The sequence below is a fragment of the Chanodichthys erythropterus genome, chromosome 3 (genome assembly GCF_024489055.1).
Source record: "Chanodichthys erythropterus isolate Z2021 chromosome 3, ASM2448905v1, whole genome shotgun sequence".
NCBI lineage: Eukaryota > Metazoa > Chordata > Actinopteri > Cypriniformes > Xenocyprididae > Chanodichthys > Chanodichthys erythropterus.
This window is the reverse complement of record NC_090223.1, coordinates 48,818,507-48,845,521: the sequence shown is the minus strand read 5'-3', so window position 1 is coordinate 48,845,521 and position 27,015 is coordinate 48,818,507. Positions and strand designations below refer to the sequence as shown.

General features: G+C 38.3%; 2 protein-coding genes across 2 annotated transcripts in view; one reads left to right on the top strand and one right to left on the bottom strand.

Annotated features, from left to right (window-relative positions):
• Positions 1-81: 81 nt before the first annotated feature.
• Positions 82-26,425, bottom strand: dnaaf5 (dynein axonemal assembly factor 5). Its single transcript, XM_067376740.1, has 13 exons — positions 25,878-26,425; positions 21,771-21,955; positions 21,453-21,577; positions 20,801-20,919; positions 19,869-20,101; positions 16,739-16,969; positions 10,921-11,064; positions 10,083-10,251; positions 8,010-8,157; positions 6,380-6,530; positions 5,050-5,206; positions 3,233-3,424; positions 82-403 (listed from the first exon to the last, which is right to left on the bottom strand). The coding sequence occupies exons 1-13, from the start codon at positions 26,407-26,409 to the stop codon at positions 279-281; spliced, it is 2,511 nt and encodes an 836-aa protein (XP_067232841.1). The 5' UTR covers positions 26,410-26,425; the 3' UTR covers positions 82-278.
• Positions 25,862-27,015, top strand: part of prkar1b (protein kinase, cAMP-dependent, regulatory, type I, beta) — a 75,052-nt gene continuing 73,898 nt past the window's right edge. Inside the window, exon 1 of the mRNA XM_067376765.1 lies at positions 25,862-25,983. The gene's annotated coding sequence lies outside the window, so the exon portion shown is untranslated. The remainder of the gene's footprint in view (positions 25,984-27,015) is intronic.

The window sequence follows — 27,015 nt, the reverse complement described above, 5'->3', positions numbered from 1 at the left end:
AAAAAAAAGTGAAATAAAACAAGTTTAATAAACAAGTTTATTTAATAAAAAATGTGAATTAAATCAATAAAGATCTCAATATCAAATAGAAAGGCACATTTCAAACAAGTACTTAGTTTAAAGAAAGTTCATTTTGAAATCTGTAAAACAACCTTGGTGAACACACCTGAAGCTACAAACACTTTGGACTTGCTAAGGTTATCCATTCACAAAGTTTGTGAATGTGCCTGTTTACATCTGCATAAAACACAGTAAAGAAACAGTCACAGATGTCTCAGTTATAATGAGTGGATGTGCTGGAGGAGTTTCTCACAGTACTCAGGGCTGCGCTGTTTCTCTCTCACCGCCTCCGTTTGCTGCTGTAAGAGACCTCGATCCACTGCGCTGGCCACTTTCAGAACCTCTGTGACAGGAAAAAAGGAGTGGCGTGTATCAGCAGGATATTTGACTAATACCCACAGCAAGACTTGTGACAGAATGGTTTGATGAACATGGCTTCACAGGCACCAGGGGTCCGTTCTTCGTACCTCGTTTAATACATCTGAGATGATTTGACAGATGCTAGATCTTCTAATCGTGATAACTGAACTCTAGCTAATTTGGTTCTTTAAACACATTTGCAGATTTGATTAAAATATCTGTATTAAAGGTGCCCTAGAATTAAAAATCTAATTTACCTCTGCATAGTTAAATAACAAGAGTTCAGTACATGGAAATGACATACAGTGAGTCTCAAACTCCATTGTTTCCTCCTTCTTATGTAAATCTCATTTGTTTAAAAGACCTCCGAAGAACAGGCGAATCTCAACATAACACCGACTGTTACGTAACAGTCGTGATCATTAATATGTACGACCCCAATATTTGCATATGCCAGCTCATGTTCAATGCATTCGACAAGGGCAGCCAGTATTAACGTCTGGATCTGTGCACAGCTGAATCATCAGACTAGGTAAGCAAGCAATAACAACAGCGACTGATGATATGATTCATGATAACATGATATTTTTTGTGATATTTGTAAATTGTCTTTCTAAATGTTTTGTTAGCATGTTGCTAATGTACTGTTAAATGTGGTTAAAGTTACCATCGTTTCTTACTGTATTCACGGAGACAAGAGCCGTCGCTATTTTCATTTTTAAACACTTGCAGTCTGTATAATTCATAAACCCAACTTCATTCTTTATAAATCTCTCCAACAGTGTGTAATCTTAGCTTTAGCCACTGAGCACTATCAAACTCATTCAGAATCAAATGTAAACATCCAAATAACTACCATACTTACACGATTAGACATGCTGCATGACGAACACTTTGTAAAGATCCATTTTAAGGATTATATTAGCTGTGTGAACTTTGTTTATGCTGTTTAAGGCAAGCGCGAGCTCCGTGGGCGTGGAGCACCAGATTTAAAGGGGACATGCGCTGAATCGGCGCATATTTAATGATGCCCCAAAATAGGCAGTTAAAAAAATGAATAAAAAAAAATCTATGGGGTATTTTGAGCTGAAACTTCACAGACACATTTAGGGGACACTTTAGACTTATATTACATCTTTTAAAAAGATGTTCTATGGCACCTTTAAGTGGTCTGATATCACTGCATGTTCTTGTGTTCATTGGGAAGGGAAGATATATCGATACTCGAATCCATGTTCAGCAACAATGTAGCGATTGACTGGCGGCAAGACAGCAACATAATCCCAGGTGAAAAAAAAAGTAAATTTCTATAATATACTTAAAAGATATATTTCGATACGACTTATAGTACATTTGAACCCATAGTGTACTACAAGTGGTAGCTAAATACATTTTTTAAATACAGAGATAGTATATTAAAAGCACATTTTATCTATATTTCATGGTGTCTCGAAATAGCACAGTGGAGTACACTTAGATTTTTTAGTATATTAAGTACAAAATTAGTGAGCGAAAATAGAGCACTTTTAGTACGTTATAGAAGTGTACTTTTTTCACCTGGGATGACATTAAAGAAAAGAACAAACCCCTGATGAAAAACGTAAAAGTTATAATAGATAAATTTACTAGTTTTTGTTACACGATTCCCAATTATTTCCTTTATTTCATGATTTCTACTATGTATATAATATATATAATATAATTTTTTGTAGTCAATCATAATGGCAGGTTCATAATGATATTGAGCCCATAATTAACTGGTCTATTGTTGCACACACACTTCTTTCATTTCTATAAATGTCATTATTTTGCAGTGTAATTATGCAAAAGTGTCCATTGTTTTACCTTTCCCCCCCCCCAAAAAAAAAAGCTCACCATTTAGGAACAAAGAAAAGCCCATAAAGCTCATTTATGTTCTTTCAGCAGTCATGTCTTTGTTGTGGGGATTTGGTTTTATCCTGATTTGTTTGGTCGGAGGATTTACTTTTATCCGCCGCTTTATACGTTTGTAAGTGCACCAGAAAACAACGTCTTCTTTGTGTAAAGAAACGGGTGAATTTCCTCAGTAACTGAAGCACAGTTGTGAGAGTGCTGTTATTATAAGCTTAACCATTGGAATGACGGATTATGGGATATGGCAAGTCTGGTGTTATAATGGACATTAATCACATCTGGGGTGTCTTTGAAATACAAGATGCGTTTAAGAGCAAAACGACAAGAAGAGGAAAACAAGATCAGACGGTGTTTTCCCCCAGGTCTGTGGTGCTGTACACATGATGCCAAATATTATCACTGAATAAACCCTTTTGTATAATACAAATGCATTGACTTCACATTAGGATCACCCTGTCAGGCTTATTTTGTGATATCAACCAGATGAGCATTATGCCCTGCTTGTACGTTTCCTTTGTGGGTTTAAAGCTTAATTAGGGGGTAAGAAGAGTTTCTGTACTCTGTTAGTGTGTGCACTAGGACACACTGACATAGGATTATGGGAAGGTGTTGACAGCCCATGACCTGGCTGGAGGCAGGCCAGTAGCAGAGGAGCGTGTGATGGATAGAGTGTAAAAATGCAGGATTAATGAGGCTCTTTGAAGTGAAGAACAGGGAGATCAGTGAAGTGGACCGTAGATGAACGCAACACCATTAACATGGGCCTGAATCACTTCCTTATGCAGCAGGAAGAGATTTATCTTACACCACAACAGTGTCGACACGAATATAACTGTCATCAGTCACAATTCAAGTCAAAACGTCAGATTATTACAGCAGAAATGAAGGATGGCTGCCGTTTGTATCCGTGCACCCTTACCGAGGACTGAAACCTGGACTTTGGCGTCAGGGTCATCCATGTAGAGCAGCAGCTGCTGGAACAGGAACTCCAAGTGTGGGCGGCACGAGTGAGGGTCGTAGTTCTTCCCCAGAGATGAGAACCATGTGCTCAGAGACTTCAGCGCTTCGAGACGGACGTCTTCACTGCTGTCATCCACACGCTTCAGCAGCTCTGAAACACAAACAGACACGCTCATGGAAGCGCCTACAACCTCACGGCACATCTGAAATACAGACACTGAATCATGAAAGTGTGCAATAACAACACTGATATGCTTTATGTAACCAAGTTAGTCTTATGAAATCTGGAATCCATTTTTCTAAATAAATTATAATATATATATATATATATACATACATACAGTGCTCAGCGTAAATGAGTATGCCCCCTTCGAAAAGTAGCATTTTAACACAAAGATGTTTCCAAGATGTTGACACGACCAAGTATTATATAACATCTGTTTAACTTATAACATGAAAGTAAGGTTAATAATATAACTTAAAGAACAACATTTTCAGTTTTACTCAAATTAGGGTGATGCAAAATGAAAAAAAAATGAGTACACCCACAACAAAAACTACTACATCGAGTACTTTGTATGGCCTCCATGATTTTTAATGACAGCACCAAGTCATGGAATGAACAAGTTGGCGAAATTTTGCAACATCTATCTTTTTTCATTCTTCAAGAATGAGCTCTTTTAGAGACTGGATGCTGGATGGAGAGTGATGCTCAACAAGGTGTTCGATTGGGTTCAGATCAGGAGCCACTGAATCACTTTCACCCTGTTCTTCTTCAGAAATCCAACAAGTGGCCTCAGATGTGTGTTTAGGATCATTGTCATGTTGGAAAAGTACAGTGCAGTTTCATCTTTTTTTACATTTTTGTACCACTTTTGCTACATATTCTGACTGATAAGTAAAGCTTTGCTGATCTTCGTGTCGCCTTCACCGTTCTGGTGTAAATTATTTTCTTTCTCAGGTCTAGTGACATTTCTCTTCCATGTGGTGCCATTGCTGACAGTATGAAATGGGAAGGGGTTTTAACACCCTTTTATAGTCAATTGTCTGCTGGACACCTTTGTAATGAATAATTAGACTCACCTGAGGTTGAATTCTTGTTAAATTAGACATTTGTAATCTTAAATTTAGCTTTGCTCCAGAGACTTTCAGTGGGGTGTACTCATTTTTGCATCACCCTAATTTAAGTAAAACTGAAAAATGTGTAATCTAAGTTATTTTATCAACCTTACTTTCATGTTACAAGTTAAACAGATGTTATATTAAACTTAGTCTTGTCAACATTTTGGAAATTGTTTTTGTGTTCATTGAGATATTGTTTAAAATGTTACTTTTCAAAGAGGGTGTACTCATTTACACTGAGCACTGTATATATATATATATATATATATATATATATATATATATATATATATATATATATATATTATATATATACACACATATACATAATATATATATATATATATATAAAGTGTTATTTCACCATTTACACAGGTCAAATAAAAATACAGACCTTAGAGCAGATCCCCTTTTTAATTTGATGTATGAAATTATGGCTGTGAGCAATATTTCCTTTCAATCCATTCAACATGTGACCTTTGACAGCTACAGTTTAACATCTAATGTACACAACCCATATTATGGAAAGATGCATAAAACTGCTGGAAAATTTAACAATCTACACCAAAGATATTTAACACAATGCACTTCTATCCTTCACAGCCTTCTGGTCTGGATAAGGCCTCTTCTCTTTCATTGTTTTCCAGTATGTACCTGGATAGATCTTGTTGAGTGAGTCAGGGCTGAGCTGTTGTGCTGTGAGTTTCAGCAGTGAGAGAAGAGATCTACAGGCCAGAAGACGAGCCAGTTTAGAGTCTTCCTCCAGCGCAGAGATCAGCTGCGTTCTCAGAGTCTCCTCCAATGACAAAACCTGAAACACATCGACATCAATCACTAAATCAAACATATACACTACTGTTCAGTGGACTGGGGTCAGTAAGATTTCCTTTGAAAGAAATCAGTACTTTCAGCAAGAACATTTTAAATTCATCAAAAGTGACAGTAAAGACATTTACAATGTTACAAAAGATTTCTAGATCAATTAAACCGTTCTTTTGAACTTTCTATTCACAGAATCCAGAAGAAAGGGCTCACGGTTTCAACAAAAATATGAAGCAGTACAACCGTTTTCAACATTGATAATAATCAGAAATGTTTCTTGAGCAGCAAATCATCATATTAGATTGATATCTGAAGGATCTTGTGACACTGTAGGCTGGAGTAATGATGCTTTGACATCACAGGCATAGATTATATTTTAAAATACATTAAAATAGAAAACATTGTGAAATATTATTCCACTTTAAAATAATTTACTTAATTATTTACTTTAAAAAGTAAATAACGACTTATATAGTGGTGGCCGATTTCAAAACACTGCTTCAGGAAGATTCGGAGCATAAATGAATCAGCGTGTTGAATCCGCAGTTCAGAGCGCCAAAGTCACGTGATTTCAGCAGTTTGGCTTTTTGACACGCGATCTGAATCATGATTCGATACGCTGATTCATTTATGCTCCGAATCTTCCTGAAGCAGTGTTTTGAAATCAGCCTTCACTATATAAGTCGTTATTTTGTTTTTTGCCGCACCAAAAATATTCTCGTCGCTTTATAATATTAATATTGAATCACTGTACTCACATGAACTGATTTAAATATGTTTTTAGTACCTTAATGGATCTTGAGAGAGGAAATGTCATTGCTCCCTATGGAGGCCTCACTGAGCCATCGGATTTCAATAAAAATATCTTAATTTGCGTTCCAAAGATGAACGAAGGTCTTACGGGTGTAGAACGACATGAGGGTGAGTAATAAATGACATTATTTTCATTTTTGGGTGAACTAACCCTTTAAATCATGTTTCAAAATTTTAATTATTTTAAATAATATTGTAGTACCACCTTATTTTATTGCCTACTGAATATTCAGTTTCACTCATGAATATGTCATACTACATAATTTAAAAGCAAAATGCTGCTTCATGCGGTCTTAATGTTTAACGGCTCTGTTGTAGTGATAGAGTTGATGTGTGTGTGTGTTATTACTCGCTCTGCTGGGAAAGCCGCCCCATGCAGGACAGCTAACAGGCAGCTGAGAGCAGCAGTCCTGACAGCCGCGGCAGATCGACCCGAACGCCACACCAGGTTAGGCAACAACAAATCCTGAAGGACCATCTCCATGTATTCACCAAACCTCCTAGAGAGACAACACATTATTAAGACAAACTTTATGACAGATATTTTTTTAATATAAAGCTGCAGTCCATAAGTTTTGCCTCTTTGTCGCCATCTCTGTTCGAAACCTGCAATTGCAGTTATTTGCAGAATTATCATCTTTATGTGGGTTGCGTATCGGCACGACTCCTGATGCCAAAGTCTGTCATTAGAATGATTTGGTTTAATTCCCTCACAGAAGCGTTTCACACGATTGCGTTCACCAACACCAGGCATCCGAATGCAAGATAACAGCATTTATTGCGTTTCGCCTGTGCGCTCTGAGATCACAGAAGTCACAGAGAGCCACAGTTTCTTCCCTGATTGCAGCAACTTCCATTTGCATTGCAGATAATTTACGGCAATTTGTCAGGAAGTGACATTTCTGTTCTCTTGAACACATGGGATGGAAATGCTGTTTTGTTCGCAAATGTTTTATGTGAAATTCCAATTTTGCACACAAGTTAAAATCACAACTTTGGATGGAAACTTAGTTAATGGTAAAAATTATTCATGAATAAGGCAAATAAAACTTAATAATTTTATTTATAAAAAATAGAAGTGTATATAATTCCTTTCTTTGCACTATATACATATATTGCATACAACTAAGTTGCAAATCTTTTAGCAATGCAGTTTTTTGTCATGCAAATATTTTCGGCCTAAACAGTTACAAACATGACTGTGCATCTCTTTCATAAGCTACAGCAGTTAAACATGTCAGCTGAGTGGACAGTGGATTGACAATTTTAATTTCTTGATTTTAATCTGGAATGATATGGTTTCTTTAATTTAAAATCTTTTAGTCTGTGCTGTTTTCTGTTGATGCATGAACAAAACTTCAAGTCTATGATACGTCTTGATTTAGATGTGTGGTGTCTTTCCTTTCACTCTCCTCTTATTTCACTTTGCAAATCAAAGACCTACATGAAACAGAGGAATTTGAGGTGAACACCACATGAAAAGAGGGGATTTTTCTACAAATCTGAAGGGGACTATCCTGATGTATTACTATATTGCTTTAATTACGAAGGGTTGTCTTTGGAATACATAGTATTTAGATCCTTATCAGGCATCACAAAAGATCTCCATCCTAAGATCTTTTTAAAATGCATAAATCATTGTAATGATGCATGTTTAAGCACATATTTAAGCAGTGGTGGGATACTGTATATATAGAATAACAAGAGTAGTTAACCACTGCAGTTGTCTTCCATCTTTCAATGCTATCAGGTATGACAGTATTTCATCAAGAACTTTAATATATTCTGTTATGATGCAGAATACACAATAACTACATTAAAGGTTCTATATGTAGGAAAGACCTAGTGGTCGAAATAGGTACTGCAGTCCAAATTCAAAATATTGTTTGCCCGTCCCATCCTTCAAAGACGCGGGTGGCCAGCTTGAGGACACGCAACAAGAGGGAGCGCAATTGACAATGAAAGCTGAGGAGACTGACCCCTGTGAGTCCAGTGTGTTGCTGGCGTCCAGCAGTAGTTTGGACAGCATGGTGAAGATGTGAAGTCTCATCTCGGGGTCTCGACTGGGCTCAACGCAACTCTTCAACAGAGGCAAGAGGATTGGAAGAAACTCGCCCACCACTGGACCTACAAGAAATCATACAAATGATAAGATGAAAGAAGAAAATATTGGTATTTTATTTTATTTTATTTATTAATATTTTTTTTTAATATTAGGTTATTTTATTTATTTATTATTTTTTTTTTTTTTTGAGAATATTTACCACATTTATAGTGTGTCTTATTTTATTAATTATTTCCTTTTATTAAAGTTTATTTTAATTTTACACAACCATTCAAAATGTTTGGAATCAGTATATAACATTTTTTAGTCTGTGCTGTTTTCTGTTGATGTGTAAACAAAACTTCACTAAACATTTGTAGCGTACCTGCCATCCAAAAAGCTTTGTGCTTTGTTACTTTTAATATGAAGCAAAGTCTTTAAAATTCTGTTGATTTTATTATGAAATTCAAACAATAAATGTCATTTTTGGCATCTTTTAATATGGTGTGACAGACTGTTGTAACACACTTAAACCAATCATCTCACATCCCTTTATTACTAGTTACAACACCAAATAAACATGGGTGAACACCAGAAGGCATGTTGAAAGATACAGTACAACTTACTGAAATTAATCCTGTCTCATGTAATAATTGCTCAATCAGTGTTTCAACCAAGAAAGTACATAAATAAAACAGCTTGTAGGCTATACATTACATTTACCTCAAGAAAACTATTCAATGTCCATAAACTCACTAGTTAGCTATAAAAAAAGTATTATTCATTATATTATTTACTTAACCTGTTAATGATGTCTTCAATATTTAATGCACATTTGAATAAACTTTTTTTTTTATGACAGACTATTACAGAGTTTATTGTCATTTAAATGCTTATATTTCACCAACAAACTGGAGCAGAAACAATTCTGTTATTAAAAAGTTGATATAACTTATGTGCAATTTAAACGTTTGCAAACTCAGTTTTAGCTATTTGAGTGTTCTTTATTAAATAAGTTGGATTATATTTAATTCTTAATTTCTTGATTTATTTTGTTTTTGCGTCCTTAATTTTCAGTTTCCGCCCAGAATTTTCATTTTGATGCATCCCTACAAATAACACAAATTTAGTGAATTATTAAAGGATTAGTTCACTTTCAAATGAAAATTAGCCTCAAGCCATCCTACTGTAGGTGTATATGACTTTCTTCTTTCTGATGAACACAATCTGAGATATGCTAATAAATATCGTGACACATCCAAGCTTTATAATGGCAGTGAACAGGGGTCACGAGTATGAGCTGAAGAAAGTGCTTCCATCCACATCCATCCATCATAAACTTGTACTCCATGCGGCTCTGGGGGGTTAATAAAAGACCTTCTGAAGTGATGCGTTTGTGTAAAGAAAATATCTAGTTTCCGCCAAACCGCCCTCTGTATTCAAATTACGAAGAAAGTGCAAAACTCTAGCAGTTTAAAAAGCTTATGTTACATCCTACGGCTTCCCTATTCAACAACTGACGCAACGCCAGTTTACACTTTCTTCGTAACTTGAATATGGAAGGCAGTCTGATGAAAGCTAGATATATTACTTCATAACTTGTTAAATATGGATATTTTTCTGACAAAAACACATCGCTTCACTTCAGAAGGCCTTTATTAACCCCCCGGAGCCATGTGGAGTATGTTTATGATGGATGGATGTGGATGGAGACACTTTCTTCAGCTCATACTTGTGACTCCTGTTCACTGCCATTATAAAGCTCGGATGCGTCAGGATATTTATTAATATTTCTCAGATTGTGTTCATCAGAAAGAAGAAAGTCATACACACATAGGATAGCTTCAGGGTGAGTAAAGCTTGGGGTGATTTTCATTTGAAAGTGAACTAACCCTTAAAGTGAAGATTCCGAGGGACGTTATTTCTTTCTTTCTTTAATGAGTTCAGTTCTTAGATTGTGTGCATCTACAAAGAATGTGGCCCAGCTGCAAATGAAACACACACTCACCGGACTGCATGGCGATGATCTCCAGCTGTGTTTTCTGAATGGAGTAACTGGTCCAGGTGTGATGCGAGTCAGACAGCCACTGCAGCAGATCTGCCATGTGCTGTCGGTACAAGTCACACGCTCCACTGAGACCCTGTGCCTCACACAAACTCCTCAATGATTCTTCTGCCTGAGAAAGATAGAGAATAATCTTCAATTATTTCATCTACTGTCCATCCATCTACTACTGTGAACTAAACTGTAAATAATATTGCATAGTGACTCATATAAAGTGACCACCAGCGAATTACATTTCATGTTTTTAATGTCACCATGAATTTTTTTTTTTTTTAATGGAATATTGTGTTATTGTGAAATATTGGAATATATCAGTGAACATCATTATGTTTTAAAATTCAAGCCCTCATAATGTTTAATCAAAATAACTCCCCCTCCCTCTTGCAGCTCATCTCTTCTCTTCTCTGATGATGTGTTTACTGGTGTGAGGGCGGGGCAACCTGTCACTCACATGAGATCCACCAATAGCAAACCACAACCATCCAATCAATTCCCCATGGTAAAATCAAGCCCCGGCCTACAGTTTTTCTTGTTCGAGAAGCAGTTTTATTCAGAAATACACCACAATAGGGAACAAAAGACTATTGCAACTTCTTTAACATGATGTTTAGGGGCACGCAACTCAAGCCAAAAACCTTAGGACATGCAAGAAGATTTTGGAAATCAGTAGGCAACTTTCTTAAGACCTTGCAGTATGTTGAATATAATGAAATTAGATCAGTCATATCTAATGTTTAAAGCTGAATTTATGTATGGGAAATGGCGTACATGTGGGTTTTACCTTGTTGTGCAGTTCCTGCTGTGAGGCAAGACTCTGAACTGACACCAGAACCTTCAGCAGCTGCAGACTGATGACGTCACAGTCCACCTGACACACACACAACACAGCATCCACACACACCAACAACTGATCCAGATACAGCGCCTGAGAAACAAAAAATGAAACATGCAAACATTTTACATCTGCACTTTTAATACTTTTTGTTTAATGTTAATTATGTCATTTATTTCTTTGTTTTTGCTTTACAGTTTAATTTCTAATTTTACTCTGGACTATTATTTAATTTTAATTTAATTTAATTTAATTGTTGCTATATTTGTTGTGTATATGACCTGTTTCATACTGCTATGACAAATTAAGAGTTTTTGTCATGCCAATTAAGGACACTAAAACACACATTTTAACTCTCTGACCTCATAAAGCAGTCCAAAACACACGATGAGCTTTTCTTTCCATCAGTCACTGTTATTTTCCTACCCCACTGCATTTTTACCCACCCTTAAAACCCAACCTTGTGTCTATTTCCATGCAGTGATCACATGTCTAGACAAAGTGTCACATTCACAGCAACAAGAGGATCATGACACCGTTTCCTCCACTCAGCGTTTCTGTCATTAACAGGGGCAGGATGATTAACCTGCAGGTGTTTTCACTGGCCTACAGGAAGTGTGTGAGTGTGGGACACTTTTACTACTAATTTTAGAAGGCAAAACTGAAAAGAACTACAAAGAATTATGACTTTCTCTTTTTACTTACATTCAGGACAAGAATATGATTTATGTATGTACTTATGTATGTAAAAGAAAAAACTAAAACTAAAGGTAGACAGGGTTATGCGCATATAAAAAAATGATAAAATACAATAAAATGAAGTACACAGGTTTATGTACAGCTAAAAAAATAAAATATGAGGTAGACAGGGTTATGCAAAGATAAAATAGAGCTAGAATGGGTTATGAATGCACAGGTAAAAACAAAAATAAAACAAAACAAAACAAAACAAAACACAAAACAAAATAAAAACAATTGCAGACAGGGTTATGGACAAGTAAAATAATAGATAGATAGATAGATAGATAGATAGATAGATAGATAGATAGATAGATAGATAGATAGATAGATAGATAGATAGATAGATAGATAGATAGATAGATAGATAGATAGATAGATAGATAGATAGATAGATAGATAGATAGATAGATAGATAGATAGATAGATAGATAGATAGATAGATAGATAGAATAGAAATCTTTATTGTCACTGTACAGCTGTACAACGAAATATAGTTATTCAAGTGCACCCACATACAAATAATAAACGTAAATAAGTAATAACTAATATGTATTCTTTTTGTTGAATAAGCATATATTGCACATCAGAATTAATACAAAGCTCTTATTACAAGGAAGAAGAAAACCTTATTTAATCATAAAAAACTTTCTTACATATGTAATGTAACATTATGCTAGGTGGCATTTAGATAGATAGATATTAAGTAGGCAGGGTTATGCACTGGTAAAATAAATAAAGTTAAATAAAAATATTATACAATAAAATAGCAGAAAGGATTATGGACAAATAAAATAAAAATAAATATTATTAAGCAGATATGGTCATGCACAGGTATAAATAAAAAACAAAACAAAACAAAACAGCAGACAGGGTTACGCACAGGAAAAAAATTAAATAGAATAAAATAAATTAAATTAAAAAGAATTAAATGAAAATGTCAGTGAGCAGACCGAGTTATGCACAGGTAAAAAAAAACAAAAAACAAAAAAACAATTAAATAAAAATCATTATAAAATAATATTTTTAGTAGGTACTGTTAGTTCATGGTAGGGAGTTTTGAAATTATATATATACACTTTTTTTTTTTCCATTATGTAATGTAATAAAAGACTCATTTTAAAGATGTCACTTTATGAGCAGATTTCCAGATCGAACTTACACTTGTAAAACAGAAGCATGTGCTCTAGTTCACGCCTAGGGCTGTCAGAGGAGTGATTGACAGGTCTGACAACTGTTTTAAACTGATCGTCCTAACCAACACTCTGTGCCATTCATGACTGTCTGGCTCTTCTTGTCCATAAATGTGCTCCTGTCTCCACAACGGCCCCTCAGCAGAAGCATGTCTCGTCCCACCCTGTCTCCAGCTCGTCTTTTTTCAGGACAGAGGTGAGCAGGCCACAGCTGTCAGCTATGACATGAGCCGGCAGGTATGCATGCATGTATATTCTCTAATATAGATCTGAAATTTTATGTTGACCTTCCTTAAGACAGTTTAGATTTATATTCCTGCTTGTAGTCCCATAGCAACACCAAAAACAAAACACGGAAAGCTGGTGCTTCTGTTTTCCATGTCCTACAGGCATCACAAATCCAATTCATAACACATTACACAAGTGCACATCTTCTGTTTAAGTCCCACAACATCTAACATGTCCTCAAAAGAGGACTGCAGGCGTATTATTTCCTTGCCTTGTTCCTACACTGTACTTTATTCCGATGGTTTTGGAAAACAGACAGTTGAAAGTGCTCTGACAACAACTACATCAAAGAGCAGGCGGACTTCAAAGCTGCAGTGTACAGGAAAGATCAGAGCATCTGCCTCTGTTCACTCAACAGAGGGTTTCACTGCTACTCCACAGACTGTGGCTCATGACACCAAAAACAGGATTCTTCTTGCTCTTTGAAGTAAAAGGGTTTGATGCATTATTATAGACATATTCTAAAATTCACTCAACACAAAACCCCTCAGTTCACACAGACCATTTACTGAAACTAAACAGCGTTATTGTAGTCTTTAAGGAGGCTTAATATTCAGTAATATTATTAAATTAATTGAGCTGCATGGTTTCTGCATAGCAGCTTTAGTTGAATCAACTTGGTTTCATAATTGACAAATTTTGCAACATCAACACTGTTACTGAACTGAATCAACATTGAACTGACTTTGGGCCTCATGACATCCTCACAATTGACCATTCGCCAGGAGTTTGATTGATAGGCAATCTAACCAATCATAACGCAGAATCCGCCATTTTGTCCGACAAAGCAGTCAGGGGAGTTAGCAGATTAACGTAAGTGGACTTGAACTTGAAAAATGGTGTGTATTGAGTCTGACGTCTTTCCGCTATTGAAACAACATACCTTCTGATGTTCATTCATGTTTATTTGATGCTATAAATGAACTAGTAGGAAGAGATGATCACTTCACTAGCCACTTGAACTGAGCCGCTGATCTGTCACGACAAATTAAAGAGTAACCTGCTCTGTCTTGTCTGTCAACGCATTGTTTCTGACTTATGTTGTGGAGCTAAAAAAGTGATACTGTAATAAGATAAAATTGTCAAAGATTGGAAAAAAATAAAAATTCTAAAATATTCCATTTTTGATTAGATCAAAGTACTTATAATCAACTCTTTTCAGCATTGAATGAAATATAATTTTACACTACTGTTCAAAAAAAGTGTGGTGGGTAAGTTTTTAAAATGTTTTTTAAGTCACCAAGGTTGAATTAATTTAATCAAAAATACAGTAAAAACAGTAATATTGTGAAATATTATTTGTATTTGAATATTTTTTAAAATGTAATTTATTTCTGTGATCAAAGCTGAATTTTCAGCATCATTACTCCAGTCTTCAGTGTTACATGATCCATTCATTATATATCTTTACCGTCACTTTTAATCAATTTATAAGAGACCTATTATTACTTCATTTTACAAGATGTAATAAAAGTCTCTGGTGTCTCCAGAGTTTGTATGTGAAAGTTTTAGCTAAAAATACCCCACAGATCCTTTATTATAACGGTTTGTGTATGTCCATTTAAATGCAAATGAGCTGCTGCTCCCGGCCCCCTTTCCAGAAGAGGGCGGAGAAGAACTCATGCTCCGGCATACCAGCAACAACAAAACAGGACAATCTCACTCTCCAAAAATGTCAGAAAGGGCGTTCATGTGCAATTTTTAACTGAAAAACTCGTTTACGATAATCCCGATAGCACGTGAGGGCAGCATGAGCTCTGGAAATGAAATTTGAGCATGAAGTGTTGGTACTGACCCATCTTTCAGAATCAACCTTTGTGAAAATCTAGTGTTGAACATACTGATTGGCACAAATATGTACAAGACTACATAGACCTACTTTCTTTGGGAAGTTTCCTTCGAAAATGAAACTGAACCACAATGTCCTCAGTGAATCAGATGGCGGGAGTCTATGGAGATTCTTATGTCCATTGGTACATCCCAAATCACAACATTTGTAATGCCTCTTTGGCGCAGACATTGTTAAACTCCAGCTGCTATAGCGAGGATACAGAAATAACGGACTCTGGGCAGATCATCACCGGTACAATGACGTAATTGCAGGGGAGAATCCGAATCAGCTCGTTTGAAGAGGCTGCTTCTGATTTATGGGAATTATGAAAAAAATAGAGAGAGGATTTTTACCATTATAGGCTAGTTGTTTACACACACTGCGGACACATATTGGTGTTCAAACACTTTATAAAAGTGAATTTTGCATAATAGGTCCCCTTTAATGCATCCTTGCTAAATAAAAGTATTCATTTCTCTTTTTTTTAAATAAACAAATAAATAAATACTGATCCCAACATTTTTCTTATCTGTCATCTTAAGATTAATCAGAGTTCATTACAGTACTTTTTGGGATTGCATTCACAGTGAAGGACACAGCATTAGATTAATTCATGCTTCTTAAAAGGCAACAAAATTATGCTATGATGCTTTAAAATGCCATCTAGGTAGGCAGCTCACTAAATTTCTGAACAGAGATACTGTATTTTTGTATAACACATTCACAGTCAGACTAATATTCATTCCCTCTCCCCCCTCTCAATTTCCAGGCAGTCATTGTATTAGCTACTGTGGTATTAAAAACAGGATAATTTGCCATTTCCTTCCCTAAAGCTGACAAAAACCACTGTCTCGCCTCCCTTTTTTGTCTCAGTCATCTCTATGGGACAGTCAGAGGTCCTGCAACATCTGTGATGAACCATGTCTTTACTGTGTGTCACCATCTCCCAGCCAATGCTTTTGAGGCCACAATATTTAACGGAAGGAAAACTTTGTGAGATTCTGGCATGAATTCTGAGATGAAACATGGACAGCTGGACCAAAGTATGCAGGATTGTGGTGGACACAAGTGGGGGTCAGGGCAAAATTAGTCATTTTTCTTTTAGTACTTTTAATTACTTTACAGAAAGAATTTCTGCAAAGCCCTCAGGGGTGGTGACTTGGCTCAGATGTGATGGTGGACTCAAAAAATAGAGCGTTATTTTGGATATCAAAGTGAACCAAATGTGGGTTGAGAGGAAACCAGGGCCAGACTCTTGGGTCTGGGTGGGATTTTTCCACTCGGTCTGACAGAGATATGTTCTAACACATCTGCAACATGAATATGTGTGTGTGTGTGTGCGTGTTTGAGGGGCTGGAAATATGTAATAAAACACATTCCTTAGGAAAACTACATTTGAAACGCTTAAGTCTAAAATTAAACTAGCCAATAAGAGTTAAAAACAGTTGTTTTAATGTAAAACAGGAAGAAAAAAGTGTGTGACATGATTTTGTAAAACTGCTGCCATGAAAAGGTTTGCACATACACAGATTTTATCACTGGACGTCACCAAGTGGCTGTACTGTTGGTAGTGGTCATTTCTACTGTTTAATGCCCTAATGTTATTGGTTGGCTGCATAACTGCACAACAAATGTGATGAATTCTCAGTAAAACAACTAAAATTGACAACTTTGCACTCAAGAGCAGGTAGAAGTCAGAAATGTCACTGACTCTTACCTGCTGGGACCCCTGACAGACTTCAGGTTGTGCGAGCATGTTTCCAATTTTTAACAGGTGGGGTCGTAGCACCTCCCTTGAACTCCCTCTTAATATGGCCCCCAGAACCATGAGAGGAGTCCAGGGAGCAGAAGACGAGCAGGAAGTGGAGTCTTCAACGTGAGGTAACAGCAACTTGAGGTAGACCTCTGGACTGACAAATGCTCCCAAGAGCTTTGCTGACTCCAAACACTGTCAAAGAGAGTGTACAGGAAGCCATTGAAATAATAATAAAAAAGATTTATATAGACATCTCATAAAATGAGATTATCAATGTTCAAACAATCTACTAAAACACACTTAAGTCTTTGCTTGAAGTTGAAATAAAAGAAAGTAGTGTAAAAATAAAATAAAACTGGATATATGGATGGACAGAGATGGCCAGCCAGACAGCTAGACAGACAGGCAGACAGTGAGACAGCCAGACAGACAGACAGATAGACAGACAGCCAGACAGTGAGACAGACCGATAGACAGCCAAACAGTGAGACAGCCAGACAGCTAGACAGACAGGCAGATAGTCAGACAGACAACAAGACAGACAGCCAGACAGACAGCCAGACAGACAGCTAGACGTGAGACAGCCAGATATACAGACAGCTAGACAGACAGGCAGATAGTCAATCAGACAGACAGGCAGATAGTCAGACAGACAGGCAGATAGTCAATCAGACAGACAGCCAAACAGTGAGACAGCCAGCCAGACAGCTAGACAGGCAGGCAGGCAGGCAGACAGACAGACACCCAGACAGACAGACAGCTAGACGTGAGACAGCCAGCCAGCCAGATAGACAGACAACGAGACAGCCAGACAGACAGCCAGACAGACAGCCAGCCAGACAGACAGACAGACAGCTAGACAGCCAGACAGTGAGACAGCTAGACAGACAGCCAAACAGTGAGACAGCCAGCCAGACAGCTAGACAGACAGGCAGATAGTCAGTCAGACAGACAGACAGACACCCAGTCAGACAGAAGGATAGACAGACAGACAGCTAGACGTGAGACAGCCAGCCAGCCAGATATACAGACAGCTAGACAGACAGGCAGATAGCCAGTCAGACAGACAGACAGACAGGCAGATAGCCAGTCAGACAGACAGACAGACAGACAGGCAGACAGACAGACAGACAGACAAGACAGCCAGACAGATAGACAGACAGACAGACAGACAGTGAGACAGTGAGACAGTTAGACAGACAGACAGGCAGACAGACAGCAAGACAGATAGACAGACAGTGAGACAGCCAGTCAGATAGCCAGACAGACAGCCAGACAGCTAGACAGACAGGCAGGCAGACAGACAGACAGACAGGCAGCTAGACAGACAGACATACAGGCAGACAGACAGCTAGACAGACAGACAGGCAGACAGACAGCAAGACAGACAGACAGACAGTGAGACAGCCAGCCAGCCAGCCAGATAGCCAGACAGACAGACAGACAGCTAGACAGACAGACAGACAGCGAGACAGACAGCCAGCCAGACAGACAACTAGACAGACAGACAGACAGACAGTGAGACACCCAGACAGATAGACAGACAGCTAGACGTGAGACAGCCAGCCAGCCAGATAGACAGACAGCTAGACAGACAGGCAGATAGTCAGACAGACAGACAACAAAACAGCGAGCCAGACAGACAGCTAGACAGTCAGACAGTGAGACAGCTAGACAGACAGCCAAACAGTGAGACAGCCAGCCAGAAAACTAGACAGACAGGCAGATAGTCAGTCAGACAGACAGCTAGACAGACAGACAGACAGACAGCTAGACAGCCAGACAGTGAGACAGCTAGACAGACAGCCAAACAGTGAGACAGCCAGCCAGCCAGCTAGACAGACAGGCAGACAGACAGACAGACAACAAGACAGCCAGACAGACAGACAGACAGATAGTGAAACACCCAGCCAGACAGACAGATAGACAGACAGCTAGACGTGAGACAGCCAGCCAGATAGACAGACAGCTAGACAGACAGGCAGACAGACAGGCAACGAGACAGCCAGACAGCCAGCCAGCCAGACAGACAGCGAGACAGACAGCCAGCCAGCCAGACAGACAAATAGACAGACAGACAGACAACCAACCAAACAGTGAGACAGCCAGCCAGACAGATAGACAGACAGCTAGATAGACAGGCAGATAATCAGACAGACTGACAGACAGACAGCTAGATAGACAGGCAGACAGATAGATAGATAGACAGTAGATGCCTTTTTATTTAGGAGGTTCTGAAACATGTTTGTAAAACCACTGCACTGAGAAATGTTAAAGGGATAGTTCACCCAAAAATGAAAATGTGAAGTTTATCTGCTTACCCCCAGGGCATCCAAGATGTAGATGACTTTTTTTCTTCACTCGAACGCAAATTATGATTTTTAACTGCAACTGCTGCCGTCTGTCAGTCAAACAATAGCAGTGATTGGGAACTTCAACTATAACAGTAAATAAAACTTGCTTAGACAAATCAAAATTAAACCCTGCGGCTCGTGACGACACATTAATGTCCTAAAAGACGAAACGATCGGTTTGTGCGAGAAACCGAACAGCATTTATATCATTTTTTACCTCTAATACACCACTATGTCCAACTTCATTCAGCTTCCTGTTAGTGAGGTCAAAAAACGCGTTCTGGTGACGGAAGTGATGTCTCGCCCATATACTTCAATGAGCGCGAGACATCACTTCCGTTGTCAGAGCGCGATCAGACCTCACTAGCCGGAAGCTGAACGAAGTTGGACATAGTGGTGTATTAGAGGTAAAAAATTATATAAATATTGTTTCGTCTTTTAGGACATTAATGTGTCGTCACGAGCCGCAGGTTTTAATTTTGATTTGTCTAAGCAAGTTTTATTTACTGTTATAGTTGAAGTTCCCAATCACTGCTATTGTTTGACTGACAGACGGCAGCGGTTGCAGTTAAAAATCATAATTTGCGTTCGACTGAAGAAAAAAAGTCACCTACATCTTGGATGCACTAGGGGTAAGCAGATAAACATCAAATTTTCATTTTTGGGTGAACAATCCCTTTAAGTGGCCTCATTAAATCAACATTCTAAAAGATGATCCTGATTGGTTGCCCTGTTACCGGTGTTCTGACTTCAGGCTCAGGGTCCGCACAGGCATGGTACAGCACTGTGAGCAGGGACTGCAGGTGTTGTGTACAGTGATCTTCAGCATGCAGCAGTAGAACCCGCAGCAGCTGGGCCGTCTTCACTCGCGTCTGCACTAACCAGTCGCCAATGTCCCGGCCCAACGCAGGAAGCAGCTTAGACAGATTCCTCACCACCAGCTCCCTGCAGCCCAGCCCGGGACGCTCTCCTGTCCAAGAAAAAAAGGGGAAAACACTGTTTGGTAACACTTTAGAATACTGATCCTTCATTAATAAATAACTACACAGGAACAAATGATTAATACATTATTAACACTTTAGTAATTACTATTAACTAACAATAAACTCTGATTAATGAATTTGTAAGTAATAGTTCTCAGTTGAAGGTGGTAGTTCGCTATTAGCTAATCAGTAACTGCTGTTACGGTTTCACACCTCCCAGAGGACTACTAAGAACTACTATATACAGATTCATAATTAATGTGAATAATGCATAATGTATAATTAATTCTAAAGTAAAGGTCATGGTAAACCCACTAGTAGTAATGACTGAAGTATTACCAAATCCTTCAGAAAGAATTACTAATTATTTGGCTCAGTATTCTAAAGTGAGAAACATGATAACTCTCTAGTAACTACTGGAGTCATTGTAAACTTTTGAGGTTTTTGTACAGTTTTGTACAGTAATTCCTTTTGATGTATTTGGTAACACTTCATTAATTACTAGTGGGTTACTGTGATCTTCACTCTAGAAGGGGCTTTATTCTAAGACAAGATAACTGAGCATCAAAGACTGTCAAATGTCATTTTAGGGAATAATCTGGAGATTTCATATCTAATGTGATGCATTTAGTATCGATAACATGAATTTTAGGAAAGAAGGTCATTCTGTTATTAGTCAGTCTCACCTCCACATGTGTAAAGGGCAGGTGCAGACAACAGAAAGTCCATCTTATCCTTCAGATCATCCGCATTTTCCTTTTCCCACTGAGATCCTACTTGTTTCCAAAGGTCCTCAGCAAGAGACCTGGATAAATTCATTTAAAATCACAAAATTTTCATTCTTTAGAGGAAAGGACTAAAGAGATAGACAAGAAGACAGGTACACTACCGCTCAAAAGTTTGAGGTCATTAATGGTAAAATTACAAGAATATATTCAAATAGAAAGCAATTATTTTAAATTGTAATATTTCACAATACTACTGTTGTACTGTATTTTGATCAAATAAATGCAGCCTTAGTAGTATACATAATTAGCTATGCTCCCATCCACCTATTTTTATGCACATTTTGGGATATTGCTTAAAAATTGCATATGGAATCACCAAGATGCTCATAAATTCTAAAAATGTGCATAAAAAAAATTATGTCCTTAATTTAAGTGGCTCATTTTTATCTAATAAGAAGACAAACGCATGAACTATGACGGAAACACATTTACTGAATAAATCCTTCAATGTGCCTATGGATGTGACTGAATTTTACTAGTATTCATGACATTTTGAGCCTTGGAAAACATCTTATTTCAAGGTTTTCCATGACTGTGCATTTGTTTTCACCTGATTTCAGGGATCTCATCACTGAGACTGCTCAGAAGCAGCGGGATGAGCTTGTGGAAGTAGGAATATCTGTCTGGCAGGTGGAGAAGCCAATCACCTACGACTACGGTAACGGCCTTCCTCACCTGAACACATCAGCACAACAATAAATCATTCCCTTGTGGAATACATAACATCTGTGCCATGTAAAAAAGGAATTATATTTCATATTTAGCAGAAGAATTTCCTGGAACGATATCAAAAACAAGTCACATTTTTTAAATAACTCATCGATCAAGAATGTTTTCAGTCAAACAACCCTAAGTGCTGCCAGCTTACCCGCGGTGAGTCGTCAAACAATCTCTGAGCCAAGTGGGATAAGACGTCATCTACATTTTTGCCTGCACTGTGCCGAATGACCGCGCCAGTGGCCTGTGTGGCAGAAACTCTCACTTGGGAATGCTGGTGAGAAATAGTCAGCAACAGAGGCTTCAGAAGACTCTCAGCCTGCAGGTGAAAATGATCTGGGCAAAGATAGACAGAAACTTGCACATTACTATCCCCACGGTGTCTGTGATTGTCTAACTGATATATGAAGATCTTAATGAGCTGGTTCATTTGTGCTTGATGAGGTTTGGAGCTGAACTTTGGAGGAAGGTAGATCTTCAGGATTGGCCATCCCTGATATAGACAGTTGAGATACAGTGTATATGCATAAGGTTGAGAAATATGACTGTTAAGATTCATTATACAGGAGATAAATGGCAAACTGGCCTTAGATGTGTTGCGTATATACACAGATGAGGCAAAACATTATGACCACCTGCCTAATATGCTGTTGGTCCTCCGTATGCTGCCAAAACAGTGCAAAGCCGCAGAGGTATGGACTCTACAAGACCTCTGAAGATATTTGAACTTTGATCAAATGGATTGAGATCAGGGGAATTTGGAGGCCAGAGCAACACCTTGAACACTTCATCATCAGTGTTGGGGAAAGCCGTTCTGGATTGCAGAAGAAGAAAGTTCAACACTCTTAGTTCAGCAATAAAAAAAAGTTTATAGAAGTCATTTTTGCTTATTATTATGGTTGAATTAGATCTTTGCAGCAAAGATATTGCTTAATAAAGTGAGATTTAATACATAAAGTATATTTGTTTTATTTAACATGTAATTATTGCAGGTTCGCGTATTTCACATTTCAGTTTTTATTCATTTTGAGGAATACTGAATCTGTTTTTGTGAGATGAGCATTATACATAATCATCATCATGTTTAGACAGCACACACAACAGATGACTGATTTCTCTCAACATGATGACAGGAGAGCTGTCAGTCAATAAATGGGAAAACAAAGTAACTCGCGGTATTACTTTGAAAGAGAAACTCAGATATTTTGTTGTAATTTTAAAAGTAATGAGTTACTTTGCTCGTTACTTGAAAAAGTAATCTGATTATGTAACTCACTTGTAATGCGTTACCCCCAACACTGCTCAGCAGTTCCTCAAACCATACCTGCATGTGGCAGGGTGCATTATCCTGCTGAAAGAGGCCACTTCCACCGGGGAACACCATTGTCATGAATGGTGTTGGGGGTAGCACATTACAAGTAATCCGATTTATGTAATCAGATTACTTTTTTCAAGTAACTAGTAAAGTAATGCATTACTTCCAAATTTACAACAAAATATCTGAGTTACTTTTTCAAATAAGTAATGCAAGTTACTTTGTTTTCCGATTTATTGACTGACAGATCTCCTGTCATCATTTTGGGAGAAATCAGGAGTACAGAGGTGTTGTGTGCACAGTGTGAACATGACGGTTATTCTATCCAGACCAGTTCTAGACTAATCCTGCGTTCCATTCAGAAGGGCTCATCCCTATGCCCTAATCCCTTTAAAGGGTTTACCCTCCGGAGTGAGAGCTTCGAAAAGATAAAGGGTGTAGGGGTCAAAAAAACTATTTTTTTGGAACGCACTTCTGCGTCATCTTAATGAGACGTGGAGGCACCTTCATCTTTTTTCCACTAGGCTCTTTATTAATATGCATTAAACAGTTACTGCCAGTCTTTTACATTAAATATAATGTATATTGTGTCTATGTATTTGAAACATTTGAATGGACTGATAAAGGGAGCTGTTAAGTATTTTTGTTGAAGTAGCTACAATGTAATTTGTCCATAATAATGTACCAAATGTAACTCGTTTAAATATTACAGTAGTATAGAAAAAAAACTATACATACATTTATAGGTAAAAATCGAACTCTGAGCCTCCTGTACCCATTCTGTGACGTCAAACAACTTCCCTGTGCAAAGGATCATGGGTGCCCGAAGTGTCATCCTTCATTCAGAAGGGCCCTTTGAAGTGGCCAGTTTTGAGCACTTCAGTTTGGAACGACCCTTCAATATGGCGGCCATGATTGTTTTCACTCCTAAGTGCCCTTTCGGAGGGCGATATGTCTCATTGGCTTCGTCCGAAAACTGGAAAATGCTGCCTTCTGAGGACACATTTCAAGGTAGTAAGGCATCAAGGCACGTTCGAATCCAATGTTAGCTTCACTTCCTGTCTCATGAGACACCTTCCTCAGATCGATTTTTGAAGGAAGCATAGATGTATCCTTAGCTGCCTTTGATATCCCACAATCCTGTGCTTTCCATTCTGTGACAGTTGAGCTAGAAAAATAAAGATAGCGTCCGAAAGTTGCGTTTGCTGCTCAGTTTGTGTATATATGTACGATTTTGACCAACATATTTCAATTTTGATATGATTTCTATCGAGAAATTACTACTGTAGTAATTAAATATTTGTTTAGTTCTCACCAAAGCTTGCGCTATATTGCTGTAGATCATTAAACTGTTACGCTGCCTCAGAAGTTTGTCCGAAATCAATTTCGTGAGGTGCCTTCATGCACAAATGCTGCCGTACAAGTCATTCTCTTATAAGACAGCGAGGCAGCAAGACAGCTACCTAGGTTTTCGGACGCAGCCATTTACTCATTTACTTCTTCTCCTGTCTCCTATTCTTCTTTAATCCAAAATGGCAGCACAACTGAAAGGTTTGTTTGAGCTGCGCCCTCTACTGTACAGGTTTGAATATGCATTTCTTTCAGCCTGAGGCTTATTTATATCACTTTTGGTGAAAGAGCCTTAACATTTGCCAAATGCATCCACAAACATGAATGGCTGGACCCAAGGTTTGCCCAGAAAATCACACTCCCTCCACCGGCTTGTCGTCATCCCACAGTGTATCCTGATGCCATCACTTCCCGCACACGAACACCGCCATCCAGGAGATGTGAAAGAAAACGGGACTGATTAGGCCAGGCAAGTGAGGCGACTTTCTTCCACTGCTCCAAGGTCCAGTTCCGACGCTAACTTGCCCATTGTAGGCGCTTTCGACAGTGGACAGGGGTCATCCTAGACACTCTGATTAACCATCATTAAAATTGTGTGTGTGACTTGTGCCACGGTAGACCTTCTGTTGGCTCGATCCAGATGGGCCTTCATTGCCTAATGCATCGATAAGCATTGGGCATCCATCGTCCAACACCCTGTCTCCAGTTTGTGGTTTGTCTCTCCTCGAACCACTGTTGGTAAATTCTCACCACTGCTGACCGGGAGCAACTCACAAGCCTTACCGGTTCAGAGATACTCTAATCAATTCACCTTGCCATAACAATTTGGCCCTTGTCAAAGTCGTTCAGATCTTTATTCCTGCATCCAACACGTTGATTACAAGAACTAATTGCTTGCTTACCATCTACCCTTAAAGGGTTAGTTCACCCAAAAATGAAAATTCTGTCATTTGTTCCTCACCCTCATGTCGTTTCACACCCGTAAGACCTTCGTTAATCTTCAGAACACAAATTAAGATATTTTTGTTGAAATCCAATGTTGTTGATTTCCTCTCTCAAGATCCATTGATGTACTAAAAACATATTTAAATCAGTTCATGTGAGTACAGTGGTTCAATATTAATATTATAAAGCAGCGAGAATATTTTTGGTGCGCCAAAAGAAAAAAAAAATGACTTATATAGTGATGGCAAAAACACTTCTTCAGGAGACCTCACGGAGCCATCGGATTTCAACTAAAATATCTTAACTTGTCTTCTGAAGATGAACAAAGGTCTTACGGTTGTGGAACAACATGAAGGTGAGTAATTAATGACTGAATTTAATTTTTTGGGTGAACTAACCCTTTAATATGATCCCTTATTAGGAGATGATCAACAATATTTGCTTCACCTGTGACTGGTCATAATGTTTTGGCTCATCATTGTTTACACATACAAGGCATCAGTCTAGCCATGTTACCATGACAACCAACAACATACCCAAGGCCAGTTACAGATACAAATGACCTGTGAAAGTGTATTTACGCATAATATAACACTGTATCTCAGCAGTCTTTTGAAGCACATCAACAGTTTGAGGAAGTCCACTTACCAGGAACACACTGTGCAAAACTGATGGTGCATTTACAGCTCTCTTTCTTGACTTCAGGGAAGGGGTCTGTGATGGTTCTCTGCAGGATCTTCATCATGTCATCCAGGTAGGGGGCCAGCTGCCTGCCGCACACCTCCACCACCAGAGACAGCATCTCCATCAGAGCCAGCCTGAGCTCCTCCGCCGGCTCCAGGATCTCCTTCCCTCCGAGCCTCTGCGCCAGGGCGGGCATGAGATAGGGCAGAGAGTCTTCAGGTTTGGGGACAGATCTGATAAACCCTGTGATGATCTGAATAGCAGTGTCTCGGCATGTCTCCGCAGGATCTGACAGACATTTCAGCAGCGCCTTCAGCAAACCGGCGAAAAGCTCCTGCAGCGCCGCGCTGGACAAACGCTGCTCGACCGTTTCTCTCTTCACCGTTTCTAGAGCTCGTCTTCTCGCGCTTTTGTTGTCCTCGTTTAAACAGTTTAAATGGCGAGCCAGAGATTTTAAAACCTCCGCAGCAGCACGATCATCACTGGCGGTCGCCATTGCTCCCTCACGTGTGTTGTTGTTGCTGGTTGTCATGGCCACTACGACTGTATATTGCGACAGCTCAGATCGGTTTACGGTAGATGCACATTCAAAACGGTTAAACTTTATTTGATTTCTTTTATTATGATAACTCAGAAAAATATTTTTCACGAAGAAAAAAATACACAGATAACGATGAGGCTCAGAATTATTTGTAATGAGATAGTGGGCATATTTTTTTTTCTTTCAAATTCTGTATTTGACAATCCACAACACTAATTTGGCCTCTTAGGCAGTTTGCATATTATAAAAATCTTGCGTTACTGCATAGTAGCTCATAGTTGGAGAAAAGCTGACAGAAGTCATCTAAATGTGCATATAAATGAGTTCAGTCACAAAACACCCCTGTTTGTAGAGGTCAAGTCTGTGATGCACAGCGTGAAAGGAAAGCTTGCGTGCTCTTCTGGATGACGCACAGACCCACACTGACGCTGATTTGCTGAAACAGGGAGTAATTGAAAATAAACAAATAAATTAATAAATAAATAGCTCTAAACTCTAATCTAGTAATCTCAGCCCGTTAACATCTATATAATACTTAAGTGACTTTTTTAAAACTATGTA

Coding starts and splice junctions, on each gene's coding strand:
- dnaaf5 (XM_067376740.1), bottom strand. CDS start 26,409: ATGGCGACCGCCAGTGATGATCGTGCTGCTGCGGAGGTTTTAAAATCT. Junction 21,578..21,770: donor TGTTTGACGACTCACCGCGG/GTAAGCTGGCAG, acceptor TGATGTGTTCAG/GTGAGGAAGGCCGTTACCGT. Junction 3,425..5,049: donor ACTCAACAAGATCTATCCAG/GTACATACTGGA, acceptor TTTGTGTTTCAG/AGCTGCTGAAGCGTGTGGAT.